The sequence below is a fragment of the Topomyia yanbarensis genome, chromosome 2, assembly GCF_030247195.1.
Source record: "Topomyia yanbarensis strain Yona2022 chromosome 2, ASM3024719v1, whole genome shotgun sequence".
In the NCBI taxonomy this organism is placed as follows: Eukaryota; Metazoa; Arthropoda; class Insecta; order Diptera; family Culicidae; genus Topomyia; species Topomyia yanbarensis.
In genome coordinates, this window is record NC_080671.1 from 107,877,083 (window position 1) to 107,897,474 (window position 20,392).

Sequence of the window (20,392 nt, forward strand, 5' to 3'; positions counted from 1 at the left end):
ACAAGAACCAAACAAGAACGTCGGACCGTGAACATCATGAATGCAGTACCGATGACGATATGCACGTGAACGAAAACACGAGAGAAGACGGACCGAATGACCCCCAAGGTGCGGCAGACAACGCACCCTAGGACACCACCAAGGAAGAGGATATCAACAAGCAGCAGCAAGCTGCGTCAACAAGACACATGTAATTGAATTTTAATTTTTATATATTGTAAATATCATTAATGACCCACGGCTCAGTTATGCTAACGCATTGTGCCTGGTCAAATAAACAAGGCAAAAAAGACAATGATACCAAAAACTTCAGAAAGTGTGAAGTGAATCAGGCTGAAGAAAATGTTTGGCATCCTATTTGATATGGATTTTTTGGGAAATTTACAAATTTTAGTGGAGCTATCTGGTTAGTTTGTTCACTAAAAAAATTATTTCATAAATAGAACGAAAATGTTCATACAATGCATGAATTTTTTCATCATATTCTTGAAAAATGCTTTTTCGTGCATTGTAAATAGTTGGTTTCGTTCATTTCACGAACTACAAAAAAGGGCAACATGATGAACGAAAATCTTTTATTTAGCTTACGTTGCACGAAAGTTGCTGTCGATGATAAAACTATATTTCGTGAATGAAAGAAATGTTCCGTTCTTTTACTAAATGGTTGTATATAGCACGAATATTTTCGAAAATGCGTATTTATTTTTCGTATATTGAACGATTTCGTTAGTCACACGATTTCATATTCGTTCATCGAACAAAAGCTGTCGTATTTTTGCATATTATTGCTTCATCCGATCTTGTAGGATCGATGTTTGGCAAGATCGATTTTTTAAATTAAATTAACCGATCTGGTAATATCGATTTTATTTCAAAGTGCTCACCACTATTTAGTACTGGAATGATTGTTGTATTTTTTGTCCGTTCCATTTACATTTGCGAAAGTTACATACACATGAAAGTTACTCTCGTAGTAACCTTCTTTGCGACAAAATATTGCAGGGATTCTTCGGTGAAAACCGTGGATAGCGCTAAACAAATATTTACGAACGTCTTCCTTGATGATGGGCACTTTGAGAAAATAATCAATTTTTACAAATCGATATTTTAGTTCGCGGCGGAAAAAATCGATTGTTCGAGTTAAAGCTGAAGCTCTTTTAAAGTTGATTTTATTTTTATTGAGGATTGTTCGTTAACAGTACACATATTTCGTGGGATGTCAACGAACCGATTTGGTAAATTGTTCGAATTATTTGATAAAATAACAGTAAAAAATGTTATATTGGCATTATCCGTACATATTACGATTTTTTGTACATAGATATTTTGAGGATTCTTCGGAAGAAAATCGTTCATACTACGGAAGGGACACGTAAATATTAGAAAAACTTTGGTATATTTTTTCAAACAAAGAATAATGCAACTCATTCGTAATAAGAACACGAAATACGTTTCGTGGATTTAACGAAAAAATCATAGAACTACGATTGATTCATCGTATGTACGAAAAGTTCGAGTACTTTACGAATGTTGTTTGTTCAAAACCTATGCATACCACCAGGTTTACGAATATATTCTCTCAGTGTTGTTACCAATGATGGAAGTTGAGTTTTTTATATTTTTTTCCATACAAGAGTAGCCGTAACAAGCAGTTCGTTTACAAAATTCGTACGTAGCAGATTGATTCTAAAATGTAGTGTTTTTGGAGGTAGTAGATTATTGTCTATACACGATGAACGATTTTCAGGAAAGAAATTTCTCCACTTGACGTCAACTTGATTTCATTCGACTTCTATTGCGATATAGGAACTTTTTGAGGTCTGGGTAATTTCACGGAATGAGCCATTTCGCCGAATGTCATATCGTCGAAATTAGTTTTAATTGAACGGTTGTTTAGCAAAAGAAAGGGATTTTAATAATTAAATAATATTAAAAGTGGGTATTCAAATTTGGTATTGTTCCCGGATTTATAATGATAAAATATGGAATCAGTGCTCGAGTCGCGTCAATGATTTCGCTGTATATAGAACACTGAATTTTTGGTTAGCAATATAATATATTTATAATTTGACTTGTCGCGAACCAGGTACTTCATTAGTTTTAAAATATAAGTATAAATGCAAAATAATCGTGGCGAATAATGTGGTTACGCGACATTGCTCTTTCTCGAGTGCGGTGAACTAATTCTAAACTAATTCAAACCCCTAAGTTTCAACAAGCCGGGCAAAAGAGTACCAGACTTGCGAGGCACGGTAAGAAGTGAGATTCGATTTTTTGTTAAATATTTCATATTCAAGATCGGCATCTTCGGCGAAGTTTTAGCAAATATCATCACAAGAAATTTTGCTGAAGACACCAAGTATCCTTTTCTTGAACTGATTGAACAATTTTACTTGATAATTATTTTTCTTTCACATTTACATATTTGAAAAATTGTTCCATCCTATAATACGCAGAAAATCTTAACATTTTAGTATACTAGATAGTAAATCTGACAAGTTATTATTTGTTCTACACGAAAAATATATATTTTAGCCACAAAATTATGAATAACTTCTGCTCCCCACCGTATCCCACGAGAAAATCGATTAATATAGAATTGTTTTATTAGAAAAATCTACCATTCCATGCAGAAATATGCAGACACGCGAATTATTTGCGAAAATCAACAGAAATCAGATGGGTTCAATAGAAATCATTTAATTGTGAGTTTATTTATTTATCATACAATATTTGAACTACTAATACTTTAAAGTAGTGTAAACAATAGAGTGATTAAAATCACAGAAAATACTTTCAAAACCTTTTTGTCTAATCCAGTGGAATCTGCTACTACGGACACTATCAAAGAATTTGCCATCGTTGGTAGTTCCACTCCCTGGTTTGACAATATCGACGATCAACCAATTCCTTCTTAATTTTTGCCTGGATCATTTCTTGCCATTCATTCATATTGATTGCTCGCAACATCACTTTATCTAGAGCCATTACGGATGGAATTGCTCCACATGCACAGAAGGTGGTCATCGAGGATGTATCCGTCCGAATGGTTCGAGTTTTGCAGTCCATCATACTGAGCCGATGATATATTTTAACTCATTTCCATTTTTCAATAGCACCAAGGATGGCAGCAGTTGCGCAATTTGATGAGATATGCACGATTCTTGACGTTTTAAAGTTGTTTTATTTTCCTCGATGAATGTGTTCGTATATGCTTGTTCAACCTTGTTGACGAGGGCTCAGGATTTGTCCAAACAGTGCACGGAGAATCAAATCGACCACATCTGCATCAGCCGAAAATGGAGAAGGAGCTTCCTTGATGTGCTTAGCGCCGATATAGCGTCCGACCACCATCTCCTAATCGGCAGGCGTGAAGACGTAGAAGACCGATGGACCGCCATCAAGAACGCTTTCATCGCCACCGGCGAGAATAATCTGGGTGAGCTACGTACCCAGAGAAAACAGTGGATCACAGATGACATCTGGAAGAAGATAGAGGAACGAAGGGACGCCAAAGCCGCGATTGAGCGAGCTAAAACACGAGGTGCCAAAGCCGCAGCCCGTCAGCGCTATTCGGCTCTAGAGAAGGAAGTAAAAGCTCATGTAGACGGGACAAAGGAGCGTTAGCAGACTCCCTAGCCGACGAAGGTGAGAAAGCCGCAAACACTGGCGACATCCGTCTCCTCTACGATATCTCATGCCGCCTTAGTGGGACAAAGATTAATGCTACGATGCCCGCGAAAGACACGTCTGGAAGTTGTTAATCGACCGCGCTGACCTGCTGAAGCGCTGTTTCGAACACTTTGAAAACCTTTTTCAAGTGTCGGTCACGCCACCAACAACTCGGCATGATCCACCAAGGGTTCGACATATTACCCGCGTCAACACCGAAGCTCCATCATTGCAAGAGATAGCGGTGCACGAAATAGAACAGAGCCCCAGGGGTCGATCGCATATCAGCAGAGATGCTCAAAGCTGACCCCGTAGTATCTGCACAACTGTTGTATCAATTATTCTACAATATCTGGGACACCACGACTTTTACGGCCGACTGGATGCAAGGCGTCTTAGTGAAGGTACCCAAAAAGAGTGACCTGACTGTATGCGATAATTGGTGGGGCATCATGTTACTGTGTATCGTTCTCAAAGTTCTCTGCAAAGAGATCCTGAACCGGATACAGGAGAAGATTGACACAACTCTCCGACGGCAGCAGGCAGGATTCCGTGCCAGACGATCCTGTGCGGACCATATTGTCACGCTCCGTATCATCCTGGAGCAAGTCAATGAATTCCAAGAGTCTCTCTACTTAGTGTTCATCGACTACGAAAAAGCTTTCGACCGTCTCAATCACGAAAATATGTGGGGAGCCCTGAGACGCAAGGGAATCCCTGAGAAAATCATCGGTCTAATTGAAGCACAATACGAGGCAGAATATTGCACGATGGTGTCTTGTCTGACCCCATCCGGGTCGTGGCTGGAGTTAGGCAAGGATCTATTCTATCACCGCTACTGGTCCTCATCGTAATCGACGAGATCCTAGTAGGAGCGATTGATCTTTTTTCTGCGTGTATATCATTATGCTGATCTCTGAGCATCTCTTCCGCTTATTTACAGCTGACGAACTCTCGAAAGTCATAGCTGGACGACCTGTCTTCACTACTTTTTCCTCCGTTTTCACTGAAGCGCTCTCGATATTGAAGCAAATTTCTTCGCCAAGCCACTGATATATCGCTTCAAATTTCTGTGGCATTTGTCCTAACGCTCATACTGTTTTTCTGTTTAGGTAAATTTAATGGGTGTTAGACTAACGCTGTCGAAATAATATTTAAAATAAACCATAAAATGAGAAAATTCGATTTCGAATATTGAATTATGTAATCCGTCTTATTGGTTACGTTTGATGCACAAATGAAATTTAAAATATAGCGAATAACGTGTTCTTTCAGCACATCTCGACTGGAAGTTGATTTATCACGATCGCACAAAATTGGAATTTTGAATTTCTAAAGAGTGCACAAAAAGCAACGCCTACTAGCTATATATCAATATATTCAGTGCTCTTCGTCATAATAATGCTATTCAGGAAGATTGGTTTTCAGGGGTTACCAAGAAAAAACATTGAAATCTCGTCGTTTTTCACGTATAACTCACGTGTCTGCATGTTTCCGCACGAAATGTTAAATGTTTTGAATAAAACGCACTTGAACAATTCTATGGAAATTGATTTTTTCGTTGGGTACGGTGGAGAACAGAAGTTTTTTTTCGTAATTTTGTGGCTGAATTATATATTTTTCGAGTAGAACAAATAATAACTTGTCGGATTCACGCTCTAGTATACTATAATGTTAAGAGATTTTTTGCGTATTATAGTATGGAACACTTTTGCAGAATATTTCAAATATGTAAATGTTAAAGAAAAATAATTATTAAATAAAAACCGTTGTGTAGGGATTTTATGTTAAAAACGTTTGATATTTCAATCAGTTCGAGAAAAGGGCACTTGGTGTCTTCAGCAAAATTTCTTGTGATGATATTTGCTAAAACTTTGCCGAAGATGCCGATTTTGAATATGAAATATTTAAAAAAATAAAATTCGGATCTCACTTCTAAGCCTTGTAGTTGGGAGTTAATAGAACTTCTCTTAAGTTAATAGCTAATTCTTGTAGCTTCCAGAACTTCCGACAGATTCTAATAATTTATCTGAACTCTATAGGGGTTTCCTAGATAATAATAATTAATACCCCACAATTTAAAAAATGTGATTGAGATCTTATAAAATTCTTTGAAATTTGATGGATTTTCCCAAATTCCGTGCGACCTTCTTGAGTCTGAAGACAGTAAGGTTTCTCTGAACCTTCATGAGCCTGGAGATTGCAGGGTTCCTCTGAAGCTTGAAAGCCTTCCTTGAGGTCCATACAGATTAGGGTGTCCCAAAATGACATCATGTTAAAAAGTCATCGGGCTCACTTCTTAAATGAAAGGTTAGGGCATTAGGACCACTTTCTTCTTCGGAGTGAGTTTGCTAAAACGCTTCCTACTGGTGCGCGACTTTTGATTTTTTGAAAAATGGGCCGATTTTGGATAAAATTTCAAATTTATGCCTGTTGAAGCGGTCCTACACTGTCTTAGATATTTTTTCAGCATTTTTTATTTTCTTGGAGATCCAAACGGAGAAGTTTGGTTAGTTAGTTTGTACAAATTTTGAATTATAAGAGCGGCAGAGCCATTAAAACTTAGTAAAAAGTGAAATTTTTGGTGTTTTCAGTATTTTTTCTTCAAAATTGGGTATCTACAAAATTTTAAAAGTACAGAAAACACTTTATATAGTTGAGCCAAATGCAGGGGCGTAATTTTTCTGAAGAAAGTGTATAGCTACGGCCAATGGGGTATAAATTATTTACGTTTTTGTTAAATAACCTTTTGACATTTTATGATATTCATAAAAAATAACACTGTTCTACAAAATAAAACAACTTAAGAGGGCTTAGTCCGCACATTATTTTTCGGAAAATAAAAGGAAAATGATGAAAAATGGCGTTTTTCGCTTGTCTCTAGTACATCAGAATCGGTTTTTATGAGCATTTGACGATTTTTTTAAAAATATTTTCTATACTAATAGCCACCTAGCGGGTTTGAAAATCACTAAAATTAAACAAATATGTCGAGTTAATAGCAAGTTATGGCGTATATTTGAAGGCTGAATTGATTAACCCATTATTGCCCAACCTACTATATATAGTAGGTGCTAAGAAGAACTCCTATTACTAAAACAATAACGCAGACCAGGCATTATCAATGAGTTCATATTGTTCATATACTCTTGCAGAATACGTTTAGAGAAGTTAGAGTGATTAAACTGGCGTTTATGTTTTGTTTTCAATCAATTTTTCCTTAAGGGGTTACACATTTTTGTCAGGATGAAAAAAATCGAATTTTTGCAAATTAGATATTCTAAAACTACATACGCTGAGGAAAATTTTCTCAACATTTCATTAAGATCGGAATACTACATCTTGAGTTACAGCTATTCAAAGGCCGCTACCCATCGACCACTAGTAGGCGGCGAGTAGTGTTTGATACGCTAGACCGTTGACTCGCTGCACCGACAGTAAAACTCGATTATCTCGGAGTTGTATTTTGTTGAAAAGTTCATTCGCGGCGATCACGATATCTCAAGAACCAATTTATCGATCAATCTGAAATTTTCACAGGTTATTCATTATTATATCAGCTACTTTAAGTACAGAAATAATTATACTGGAATGACCACATCATTTTTTCCGATCGGAAAACTTAATTTGTGATGCGCGTGAAAAATAAGTTGGGCAATAATGGGTTAACGTACTTACATTTTATATATAAAGTCTTATTTTCATGTTAGGAACTTTGAAGTGGAGAAAATGCAGAAGAGTGAGGTGAGTGTTGAAAAACTGATTTTTACTGTTTAGATCACATAATTCCGAAATAGTCAAATTTGAGGCAAATATCCTCGAAAAAGTTTTACAACAGAATTCAGCGCATCTTCTGACACAATCGTTTTGTTGAAGATGCCTCCTAGAAGTAATAATGGAGAATTAATTCTTCAAAAAATAATTGGAGACTTGGCGTTATTAGCAAAGTTATTATTTTTATAATTTAAGTTACAACAAAAATCATCAGATGCTCATTAAACCTCGTCCTGACATACTAAAGACGTACAGAAAACGTCATTTTTCATAATTTTCCTTCTATTTTTCGAAAAACAATGTGTGGTCAAAGCACATTTGAACTGATTTGTTTTTTGGAACAGCATTATTTTTGTTGAATTGCTAAAAATGTCAAAGGTTATTTAACAAAAACTTAAATAACTCATGCCCCATTAGCCGTAGCTATACACTTTCTTCAGCAAAATTACGCCCCTGTATTCGGCTCAGCTATATAAAGTGTTTTCTGTACTTTTAAAATTTTGTAGATACCCAGTTTTGAAGAAAAAATACTGAAAAGCACCAAAAATTTCACTTTTTACTAAGTTTTAATGGCCCCGCCGCTCTTATAATTCTAAATTTGTACAAACTAACTAACTAACTAACGTTTGGATCTCCAGAAAAATAAAAAATGCTGAAAAAATATCTAAGACAGTTCGGGACCACTTCAACAGGCATAAATTTGAAATTTTATCCAAAATCGGCCCATTTTTCAAAAAATCAAAAGTCGCCACCAGTAGGAAGCGTTTTAGCAAACTCACTCCGAAGAAGAAAGTGGTCCCAATACCCTAACCTTTCATTTAAGAAGTGAGCCCGATGACTTTTTTTAACATGATGTCATTTTGAGACACCCTAATACAGATACTCAAGAACTTGACAAAATTCATGAAATTGACAAAATTCTTGAAATTGAAATTTGTGAACTTTTTCTAATCTTTCTGAAATTTCGAAATAATTAGATGGAAGTTTTAAATACTAAAAGTTCTAATTCTATGAAGTTCGTTACATTGGATTCATAGCTTTCCTAGTCTGGATATCGGAATTCAGGTAGTGAGGATGGTTTCAAACTGTTCAAATTTATTTACCGACACAGGTATCCTTACTTTTCTGCAGTTTACTAGTAGTGTATACAAGGACTAAAAAATAGTTGTTACATCAGCCAACAAAATCGGCAAAAAGACCAATTGAATCGCTTCGGGAGGTTGTGTGAAACTGCATTTGTGTATATGGCAAAAATAAACTAAGACTAGTCTTGTCTAGGCTGATATCAGATGATATTTCTAAGTTTTTTGGCATTTCTAAGTCACGGAGATTGTGCATATTTAGGTTATAAATTAATAAGTAATAAATCCTATATTTGCTGACGTAATCAAATCTATAAACAAAAAGTTGAGAAAAATCATTCAAATGATGATTCAAAGCGTGGTTTTTGGATGGATGGTAATTTATGCTTTAATTCGCATATTCAACTAAATTCTAGTTGATATCTGAGAATGTACAAACTTCCTTAGTAATTTGTTGCAGCTGTATTTATAATTGATGTCGAACTTTCTCTCATTGAACATATATTCTTGAAAAAAATGTTTCAGAAGATAATCGCTCTGGAGCACGATACCCTTTGATCTTTAAATTATTGTCCTACAAAAGAACTACAATACACTGAAGATCACAATTCGAAACTAATCAATATTCTTCTCTTTTTCCAGATCTCCGCAAAATGGTTTACTACACCGGGCTGCCACTGCTCATGCAGCAGGCAGATGGCAGTACAATATCCCAGCTATGCTTCAGCAATAATACGACCAATGATCGAGGCGGTGAACTGTCGCAACAACAGCAACAACAACAACAACAGCAGCAGCTCCAGCAGCAAAGGATACAGTTCCAGCAGCAGGTCGTCAACCTGAGCAGTAATAGTAATGGTAACGAAAACCAGTCAGCGCTGTTGGGCGCTGCTTGCTCTTCGACGCAGCCTAGCGGAAGCAGCAATAGTTCAGCTCACCTGCAGGTGGGCTACGGGAACTTCCAACCCAGTATGGTTCCAACGAACCTAGTTTCCCACCAATCCAACGTTAGCGGAAAGTTTCGATGCGAGCAGTGCAACATCAACTTCGGAAGCAAGAGTGCTCACACAAGTCACATGAAATCGCATGCCAAGCAGCTGCAGCAGCTGGGTATGACCGAGGGCGGTAAACTGGTCAGTACGAAGACCGTAGCTGCGATGGCTATCCAGGGAACGGCCGCTTCAGTCGATCCGTACCAGTGTGATGTGTGCAAGAAAACGTTTGCCGTTCCGGCCCGACTGGTTCGACATTATCGGACGCACACCGGAGAGCGTCCTTTCGAGTGCGACTTCTGCCATAAGATGTTTAGTGTTAAGGAAAACCTGCAGGTCCACCGGCGAATACACACCAAGGAACGGCCATACAAATGCGAGATCTGTGATCGAGCCTTTGAGCACAGCGGCAAACTGCATCGGCACATGCGAATTCATACCGGGGAACGTCCACACAAGTGTAGTGTATGTGGCAAGACGTTTATACAGTCTGGTCAGCTAGTCATTCATATGCGAACGCATACGGGTAAGATTGAAACTGGTCCGGTTGACAGATGTTTATAACGATTAGTTTTTTCTGCTTTTCTAGGCGAGAAACCCTACAAATGTCCCGTGGAAGGCTGCGGCAAGGGCTTTACGTGCTCGAAGCAGTTAAAGGTACATTCACGGACACACACCGGTGAGAAACCATACCATTGTGATATTTGCTTCCGGGATTTCGGCTACAATCACGTGCTGAAGTTGCACAGGGTGCAACATTACGGATCGAAGTGCTACAAGTGCACCATTTGCGACGAGACGTTTAAAAGCAAGAAAGAGATGGAGGCACACATCAAGGGACACGCGAAAGAAGCTCCGGAGGAGGAAGCCAACGATAATAAGACGGTGGTGAATGCATCTTTGAGTACCGCATCAAGCCGAAGTAGTCCGGAGTATTCATCGAGTTCCAGTAATCTTGAGGCGCCCGATAGTTTGATGATGGAACAACCGATGGAATTGGAGGAAAATCTTTCAGCTCCACGGATTGACATGCAGGAACAGACCACTGATGGTAGCAGTGGAAGCAAAACTAACCGTTTCCCAGAAAACATCCACTTCTACTCTCAGTTCGAGCAGTCAGTTCTGCGAAGCTACGGCGTTCAGTCCGGCGTGAATCCGGCCCTGCTAGCAGCAGCATCCATTGCTGCTGCTGCTACGGAAATTCAAAGCAATAAAACACCGTCTCCTCCACCGTTGGCATTCACAATGTCGCAGCAGCAGCAGCAGCAGCATCACCAACAATTGTTGGCTTCAACTGCTGATGGTCGGTTGTCGCCATCGGCCGGACAGTCGCACGCGGTTGACATCATTATGCAACAGCAGCAATCCCAGTCACATCTGCTACAGCACCAGCAACTTCCGGAGGCGCATCATCAGCACCAGCATCACCAGCAACAAATTTCGGCCAGTTCAAACACTCACAAATTCGAACCGATGGCCGTCATGAAGAACCATGGTTATTTTGCGCCTGCTTCGCAAGTTACCGAGTTCAGGTGGGTTTGGTAACTACACGACTAACGTTTACTGACTAGTTTTGGGAAATTTGGGATTTCGGCGATATCTCAGTAAAGTGACATCTGTTGGCACTGTTTCAATAAACTAATGTCACTTTGCTGAGAGACCAGTTCCTGGACCCTATTGTCGAATTGAACTTAGTGTGTACATAAATGGAAAACATGGAACTAATTCATCTTCTTTTTTTCCACAGGTCATCCAGTGACATCGTACGCCAGGTCGAAGCAGCGATTGCGGGTACAGAGAATCTTCTAACGCCACCACGATCATCTCCGGAGTCACCGGATCGCTCGTCGTCGCCCGAATCCGACTCAGTATTAATGGCCGACCGGGATAACAATACGCTGCCACCACGGAAGCGAAGGCTGTACTTCAAGGATCAACCTGCTCGTAGCATTGCCATAGATCAACGGAACAACCAGGCGCAAACGGCATCCGCAGTCGAGTCGATGTCGGTAAGGCAACCACCGGTTGTGGATAATCCTACCCCAGCATCACCACCACCGGTCGTGCGGATGAGTTCCGTTATCCAGTACGCCAAAGCGTCTTACGAGTAGACAAAGTAAAACCGGGTCGAGAATCGGTGTTAGTTGATTACAAAATGGCCATATAGTTGAAACGTGCAGGGTGTGGAAGAGTAAGTTCGTTTGGTTGGGGGATCCGTTCGGTTGAATATAGCTGTGCAGCTGCAGATCCCGTTTTGACGTTTGCGTTTGGACGTAAACAAATCGTTTAAACTGAGTTACTACTGAGTTTAGATCCTCTTGGTCTGTTTTTGACAACAGTTATGAGTGCGACAGCAAAATTACTACAATCTCCTTTTAATTGTTCTATAATAAATGAGGCTGTGTGTAAATCTCTAATCAAAGTTACACAAATTTAGGTTCGAAGAACCTGGTTTTCATTCTCCATCTTGGGATTTTTATTAGACACAAGGGACGGAAGGAAATTCTGGCAGCTAGCTTTTTTAATGTCGTCCCATTGATCTGAAAGTCTGAGTCAACGCCTACAACAATACCAAACGAAATTCTCCGTCACTGACGGTGCGTCAAAGCCATGGATTTTTTGTAGTTTGGGCTAAACCGGCAACTTTTAAACTTTTCAAAATGGACCTGACGATGCAACATCGCAGAAATCCGTTTGAAAGTTTGGAGTAGCGCCTACTACGCTTGTCAAAGACATTGACCTAAGAACACCTTGCTTTTCCAAACCGCAGTTCGATGGAAATGACAATCGCTAGGTTATGTTTACTGCTGCGTAATCAGCTGTTTATCAGGTCTCTTTCGAAAATCTGCCTCCAGATACAAATGTTCTTATTGATCCTAGTAGCTTAAATTTACTTCCGTTTGTTACTAGAAGAAGAAAAAGGAAGTACTCAATTCTGGGACAATTGCCTCCTTATTTACTCTGTAGTTCTTTGAGTTTCTCTTGGCACTGAATTAAACTCAACTGTATTTTGGACAAATGGCGGAATTAAAATCCTTTCACTTCTTAACAAAACGAGTCGTTGCACCGCAGCGCCATCGTTTTTATTATAACCCGTACAGCCCGGTGTTCTTCAGGAAGTTATAGAGGATTGGATTTTAGGACTGGTCATTACTAAGAGTGTCACGAATGTTATCCGGTAGAGCATGAAAAATCCGTGCGTCATGGTATTGGGACAGTTGAGGAGATAGTACATTACAGGTCATGCAGATATTTTGAAAAGGTCTAGTACCAGCCATACTGTGTGATGCATTTGTGTGAATCTTCTGATCTGATAGAATCTTCTGGTCCTGGTGATTTGGGACATCTTCCTATCATCCCAGACATCAACCGTCTGCTTCCACATTTCGGAGTAGAGATGGGTGATCATCACTGCCTTGAGCGTAGCGGCTATCCACCATTTTAGGTCTTGATCCGGGACTTCCCTTATATATAGCGAGCCTTTACGACCCAAAGAGGCTAAACGGTCCCAAAGATTCCACAGTGGCTTAGAATCAAAATGGTGACGATGTTTTGTCGAGCTTGTGCCTGTATGCCTTGAATCAAAAGATGTCGCGAGTCGTAGATAGTAACAATTGAGGTTTTATGGGAGTTTCACAGCCGCTGATAAAACTTAAATTGCACTTATAGCGTACTATAAAACTTAAATTGTTACTTGTAAAGTGCTGTGACTGCACTGACAGAGCCTGTAAAGATGGCGATAGGTTTTGGGGCAGGAGTTGTGGCAGCTAAGCAAACTGTTGCGACTTCGGCGGAGAAGACGGATTAGGGTTCTGGTAACCGATGAAACAGGCAGGTTTCCATGTCAGTGATCGTACAGCCGACGTGTCTCAGGGCTTTCGAGCCGCCAGTAAACATGTGTGGTTTCTATATTCAATTACCGACTTTATACGAACCGGGGAATTGTGGCCCGCTTTGAAGCTGTTCTTGATGGTCATGTCAAAGGAAAGGCTGGCTCGTTTCAACACCTGGCTCCATTCCAGTTTACCGTGGACATCGGGGCGAATTGTTGGTTGGTAAAGTGTTGAAAGAGTTTCTTCGCCTTCTCCGTTGTCGTCTCCACAAATCTTCTCGATAAAGATTCTTGCTATTTTGGTGATGGTTTCTGTCATGAAGAAGTCGAAGGGGAGTCTACCAGATTAGGTACATGCCGCTCTGGCTGGAGTCGATGGGAGTAGGTTTGAAGTGATTCCAATGGCCTGGTTGTGGACAGGTCTTAGGATAGCAGGAAGGTTATTGTTGGCATGTGAGTCTTCGCCAGAAGTTATTCTGCTATCGATTACAGCTTTGACTACACGGTTTCGTACGCTGCGGTTGCTGGTGGGATGACACCTATACAGTGCGCGCAGTAAATTGGTTTTGCAATTTTGCACATTGGTGGTGATCGAGGTTATTGTTGTTTTCGAGATAATGAACTAGTCGACGGTTTACTATTCTCTCCATGACCTTGCTGTTGCAGCAAGTGAAGGAGATCGGGCGGGAATCCTCCGGGGTAGCAGTAGCCATATGACGCTTCGGAATCGGAATCTTCAGGCGATGAGTCCAATAAGAGAAAGAGAGTTCGTCAGCCATTCGTTGTTTAGGAGTCGCAGAAGGATTAGCCTGCCCTTACGGGGCTGGTGTTTAAGCATCGGATACCCAATGTCGTCGTGACCCACCGATTTACCATTGCCCCGCGACAGGGCAAGCACAAGTTCTGCAAACCGGAACGGTTTTTGATTTCCAATGGGATGGCGACCTCTGAGTTTTGAGTATGGTTCAAGGTGTTGATTGATGCATTGTTATGAAGTTTAATGTTATTTTCGTACGAATCAAAAGCGAATAACGAAACAAAGTATTCTCCTAGAACTGCTGCAACAGTGGTCGGATCAGTGATGATGTAACCTTAGTGCTTTAACGCTACGCCGCGGGCTCTTCGCATTCCAATCCGTTGATGCGATCCCAAAACTCCATTGGTGTTTGTTCCTATCAAAAAAATCTTCCCAGCTTTGACGGCATGCGTTTTGTTTTTCCCGATAGTGTGAGAGAGAATTTTCTTTGTCTGGGTGATAATTCGACCTTTTCTCCGGTTTTGATTACTGTCTTGCTTGCCGAAGACCACCAGTGGAGTGATGCTAGTTGTGCTTTCGTCGCACTTTTTTTTTCTTCTATCTCGGAGCTCCACATAGCTTTGATTTAACTTTCGCTTTTTGCATCCATCTATTACGTCGCCATTCAGCTCTCGTGTCAGTGAGCCGTTTAGATTCTGATTCTATGAGCCATTTAGCTACTGTTTCCGTGAGTCATTCAGTTCCCAGCCTTATGGCGATCTACTCCGATAGTCCCCGGCGGTGAACTCACCCTACTCCGACTGAGAGTTCCCCGACGGAAGAATTTCTCCCGACGCCGATACTCGCTTTCTTGATCCATCTAACTCCTAACTTTATCGAGATTAACTCGGATATTGTCGGGCGTTGAACTACCCTACTCCGACTGAGAGTTTCCCGGCAGCGGAATGTCTCTCGGTACTGATGTGTGTTTCGTGAGCCAATTAGTTCCCATTTTTGTTACGATATAGTCGGATAGTCCTCTGCGGTGAATCTACCCTATTGTGAATTCCCCGGCGATAGATTTCTCTCGATACCGATGTAGGTAGGTTGCTGTTAGTTATTCGACGCGATTTACTCGCTGTAATCCCCGGCGGTAGATCCAGCCTACTCACGAGTTACCCGGTAAGATGTCGAGGTCGGTCCACCGATTCCGGTGAAGCCTGACGTCTGGTTCACTGGTACCCCGACAACCCGAACCCGATGCTACGTCGCTCACTACTCATTTAGTCTCTGGCTGACTAAGTCCACACTGGCGGATAGTTCGCTTACGGCGGAATTTCTTCCGAAACCCGATTTCAAGTTTCAAGGCGGCTTTATAGCCGATGGTGCTGCCGGGCGTTGGCAGAGCTGCTGCCTCAATTAGTGTGTATCCATTCACATCACCAAGGACCCATTTTCGGGCACTGAAGCGAGTCGAACGGCTAGGCTCTTGGTATAAATTGGTCATATATTGGAGCTTGTGTACAGCCTGAGTGAGGCGTTGCCTGTGGGGATGTTGGTGCGATCAGGTGATGTGTTGTGGTCTACAACCAGTATAGGGCTAGCGTCATCATCGCTATTTCAAGAGACTTTGCGTTGTAACTAGAGCGACCGCTTTATTCCATTGGGGTTCTTGGCCGAGCGACTTGTGCAGAGGCCCTTGTGCGACCCGGGATGCGGCATCAATTCTTTAGGGCAACCAGGACGACGAGGTTTGTGCGTCAGTTCCGGTGGGGTATAGCATACGCCCTGACGAGGCCTCGACTATCTCAGGAGTCATCGGTTGATATCAGGGACCAGGCGGGATCACCTTTGTGCGTGCTGAAAAGGGCAAGGTTACTCGGGTGCCGCGAGCTGTCCGTTGTCCGGTGGGGAAATAGCGTCCATACTAAAGGAGTCTCGGCTTCCCAATGTCTCGGTCGTTTGTTGCAGATTGTCCATAGTTTCTGGTTCTGGTATATTCTGTCAACCGCCTTCTAGCGCTAGTTGTTTTTTTACGGTGCTTGTCATTGTGGTATCCATTGCTGGTTTAAGGTAGGGTGACTACTAGTAGCGTTGTATACAAGGGAGGACTGAACAGGCGGTATATGCCCAGAATGTTATTCGAGCTCGATTGTTTCACCAATGATGTGGACTTTGGAGCTTGATGTTATCCTTTCGTCTGATTCCGTGGGGATAATGGATTTTTTCGGCTGCTGTGTGCTGGGTTTCATTTCGTAATCATCGGAGCTGATTTGAGCCGCATTTCAAGTTTTGCGATTTTATCACAAGATCCTCGGTGATGCCATTCTTCCTGACCGGCTCAAGTCGGGATTCTTTTTTCACGATGGACTCAAAAACTTGAATGCGAGTGTCCTTGTCCTTGAGCGCGATGATCAGTTACTCAACTTTTGTGCTGAGGTTCAGCACGTCTTCGATCTCCGCGTTTTACTTCTTCAATATCTTTGTTTCTCTGATTTTTGCTCACCATCTATTCTGAAAGTTTACGCACTTTTTCCGGCAGTTTGGCAATATGTTGGACTTTTCCTATTGAGGTTATCATAGCAAAAGACCTAGAATAGTTGGCTTGTTCGTAGAGGTTCCGCGCAGCAGAGTGAGAGCACCCTTGATTAACGTGAATCTTTTTGGTATGCTGAGTAATTGCGAGATTATCATCATCGCATTGTTTGTAAAAAGCTGCGGCTTTGCACTTATTAATTTCGTCGGTCGGATGATCCATCGAACAGGTGCCGAAGATCGGTGTTGGTTGTTGGCATCGATTTTTCGTTTGATCGAAAGTCTAGCATGGAAAGCAAAGCATCGCTGAGCTGGGTAATAGGACCTGGTTTTACATAGCAAACTCAATGTAATCCATACTGACTCCATTCAGGATTCCGAATCAAATTCCGAATGGTTTGACCGGGTGGGAGCACTACTACTATTGTTGACTGCGGCTGTGGGTGATACCGATACGTCCATTCGCCAAGAAACCGAGCTGTCGACTGGCAGCGCCTTCGACATTGACCGAAAATAATGGTTGACAACAAAATTAATTCTAGTCATTTTGAAAAGCAATAAACCGCTACATTACGTTATCGTTTACACAGACGAAACAAAATACATCACACATCCCATCGCTAACCGATACGCAGAGATACACGTTAAATGAAAATTTGTCTCCCTGCTTAGAAAAGTGTGTGATTTGTTCACTTTATTTGACAGATGACAAATTTCGAAGCTCCCGAAAAAAATTTCAATGTGATTTTACGAAACACATATTTGTTCAAAGAACTCAATGAGTTTTCATTTTTATCTCTAAACAATGTCAGTAATGTCAAGAACGCATAAACAATAACTAATGGTAATTGTTTAACTTGTCGCTCGATTGTGAATACAGTAAACAAAAGTAAACATTGACGCTTGATGAAAAAAACAGAAGAATGGTCCTCACCCAAACGAATCGATTATCTCCGAAAGCAGTTTCTATATTAGAATAGTTGCCCGATCTACGTGTAGTTGGCAAAATAAGAAAGCAGACTTATTAGTGGATAAAATATAAATTAAAGGTGACGATTTTTAGAAGATAATATTTATCTACATACAAAAATACAAATGCAGTAGTGTTTAGCAAGTCAGAGTTAAGAGTTTACACATACACAACCACTTACACACAAACACGTTCACATACACATACTATCTGCAACAAGACTGTCTCAGGTTAATCAGTCATTACAATTGATATGTGAACCGGTTCTTCAGAGGACACTGTAGAATAGGATCATCAACTGGAATGTAGAAGAAACAAATGCAAAAATGGGAAGGGGATGTTTTTGGACAAAGGAAATATTAAGACTGTTGAAATGTCAAAAAATTCTAGTAATCAAGAGTAAGTTAAGCGCGCTAGGGTAACGAGTGGAAAATCACAACCAGATGGATTAAGATCGGAATAGAGACAAGCTATATTTTATGAGAAATTGTATCTTTTGGATAGAAAATGGCAGTGAAACCAGAAACAAAAACACGCAAAACTATTGAAATTTGATTGCCATGTGAAAAGACTAGTTTTTTATATAGCGAAAAGGAAATATCGTTTAGCAACAGGCAGTGAAGGTAGGAAGAGCGAAAAGGATAGACTGTAATGCCCAAAATTGAACTTTAGTCGTAAGAAAATCAAACAAAATCATTTTTCTATAGAAAAACGAATCTAGCATCTAAGAGTCTGCTTTCCGAAACCCAAAATAAAACTTTCACAATCCTATTTTACACTGTTGGTAATAATATTGGAATGTTAGTAAAAAAAAAACTAAACAACTTTTACAAGAGAAAATAATACCACTACACCCACTGCCAGAAAAAAAAACAAGTAAAAAGAAAAATAACAGTCAAAATGTCAACTGCAGTAAATAACCCATACGCAAAACCAGTGAAGCAGAAAAATTCTAAACGATAATCAGGGAGACGGACTGGCAGCACTGTACAGTCACGCCGCCATTAGTTTTTCATTCAATACACATTAGTCATACACAGAAAAAACAATAGCTTCACCCCCTTCAAAGTGGCAGTAGATACAAACAATAAAGAAATAATATACCTCAACTAAAATGTAATAATCATTGTTCATGTTCGAATCAAAATCAGCTGAAGCATTGTACATAGACATCCCCAGCTAGTAAGACACGTGTTTGGTTCTGATCTCCGCTTAGTAGTAGAAGTGTCTTCGGTAATTAAAGAAATAGTTTCAACGTTGACAACTGGTGGTGCCACTACTGCTGGCACCAAATCTTTTATCTTTATTCTTTAAGATATTTGTAAACTATGATAACAGCAAACATACAGAACAATGCATTTAAAATACTATTTTGAAAAAATAGTTTCTAGGATTACCGGCAGACGGCTGCCGATGGTGGCCGTTCTGTGAACACAAAATTTCGTGATGTTGTTTCCCTCAGTTTTTAAGCCCCTGGAGCATCCATAGCTATTTGTTTAACGTGTTTGTTTTTCTTTTTTCATTGCATAAATCATCTCTTTGTTCGATTATCAGTTCCACTAGCTAACCTCGATTGAGTTCAGTGTTCTGTAGGACGTTAAATACACTGTTTCTGATATCGTGATGATACACAGACGAAACTTTACATTCTTAGCGTGAATAGTGTTGTTCTACTATTCTAGTAGAAGGTAAAGATGAACTAAAATAGCAGAAATTTGTTCCCCGCGAAGTAAGACGTGGTTTTGTTGATCTGTTTTCCGTTTCTCGAGCGTTTTTATTCACAATCTGTAGGCAAAGGAAAAATTTCTGTTACATTTTCATAGTTAACTGTCATGTGCATCTATACCTATAATGATAATGAATTAACTATTAAACGAATAACAACAACATAAATAAAACTGATAGGCAATACAACGTGGAACACTTTTACTATGTAAAATGAAAGATTTGCTAGAGTGGAACAGTCCGATTGGGACACTTCCACACAAAAAACCCGATATTCATCGTAGAGAGTAAAGGCATCAATTCTCTTTTACATTGCTGTAACTGTTCTCTAATATTAACAATTGCAATACCGTATAAGGGAAGAAAATCAACCAACCAATAATCCGCGCTTTGTAGTTTATAATGTCATCATCAGGATAGGCATAGTTTCGGTACTGAGCAAACAATCTGGAAAACGAAGGAAGCAAAGAATTATTATATCCATACATGCAAGTTTGTAATGCATAAACCGAGAGTGACCGCATAGTCCCAGCATGTAAGTGAAAAGCGAAAATAAAACTGATTTATTATACTGAACAGTTATTTTGTTGATATTTATTAAGATGTATCATCCGAAATATCCTTGTGGAAAGAGTTTACAGCGCTGATCTCATAACTCATCGTTCAATCCTGGTCAGGAGAGATTCTCATTATCCGTTCTAGCCTAGAGGCAGAACGTTGTATAACAAATTTGCAACAAATTAATAAAAATGCATTTAATTTCCATTTTTGCATCAACTTTGCACTCACTTGCAGAAAAGTTTGTTTAACAAACGTCCTACACCGATCCACTTTGCTCGACACTTTGCTGAATGTACACACTTAGAAAAAATGAAAATTACATTTGACGTAAACAACATTGCGACGTATTTTGCTGTCTAATAATGGAATTTTACATGTTTTGACATGTGAAATAAAATATTGTGTCTCTTTTGATGTAAAACTCGGTTGAATAGAGATGGAGAATTGTGAACAAAGCGCGTTTTTACATGTTCTTGAATGTAAATTTAAGTGAATTGTGACGCTCCTTTTATG

General features: G+C 40.1%; 1 protein-coding gene across 3 annotated transcripts in view; it reads left to right on the top strand.

Annotated features, from left to right (window-relative positions):
• Positions 1 to 19,896, top strand: part of LOC131679154 (Krueppel homolog 1-like) — a 188,329-nt gene extending 168,433 nt beyond the window's left edge. For 2 of the 3 annotated variants that reach the window (XM_058959786.1, XM_058959785.1), the window contains exons 2-4: positions 9,171 to 10,046; positions 10,110 to 11,052; positions 11,268 to 19,896. In XM_058959786.1, coding sequence (XP_058815769.1) covers positions 9,182 to 10,046; positions 10,110 to 11,052; positions 11,268 to 11,631 — 2,172 coding nt within the window. In that variant the 5' untranslated portion in view covers positions 9,171 to 9,181 and the 3' untranslated portion in view covers positions 11,632 to 19,896. Of the gene's footprint in view, positions 1 to 84; positions 191 to 9,170; positions 10,047 to 10,109; positions 11,053 to 11,267 lie in introns of those variants that run through there. The other variant, XM_058959784.1, reaches the window with a different exon arrangement.
• Positions 19,897 to 20,392: the final 496 nt, after the last annotated feature.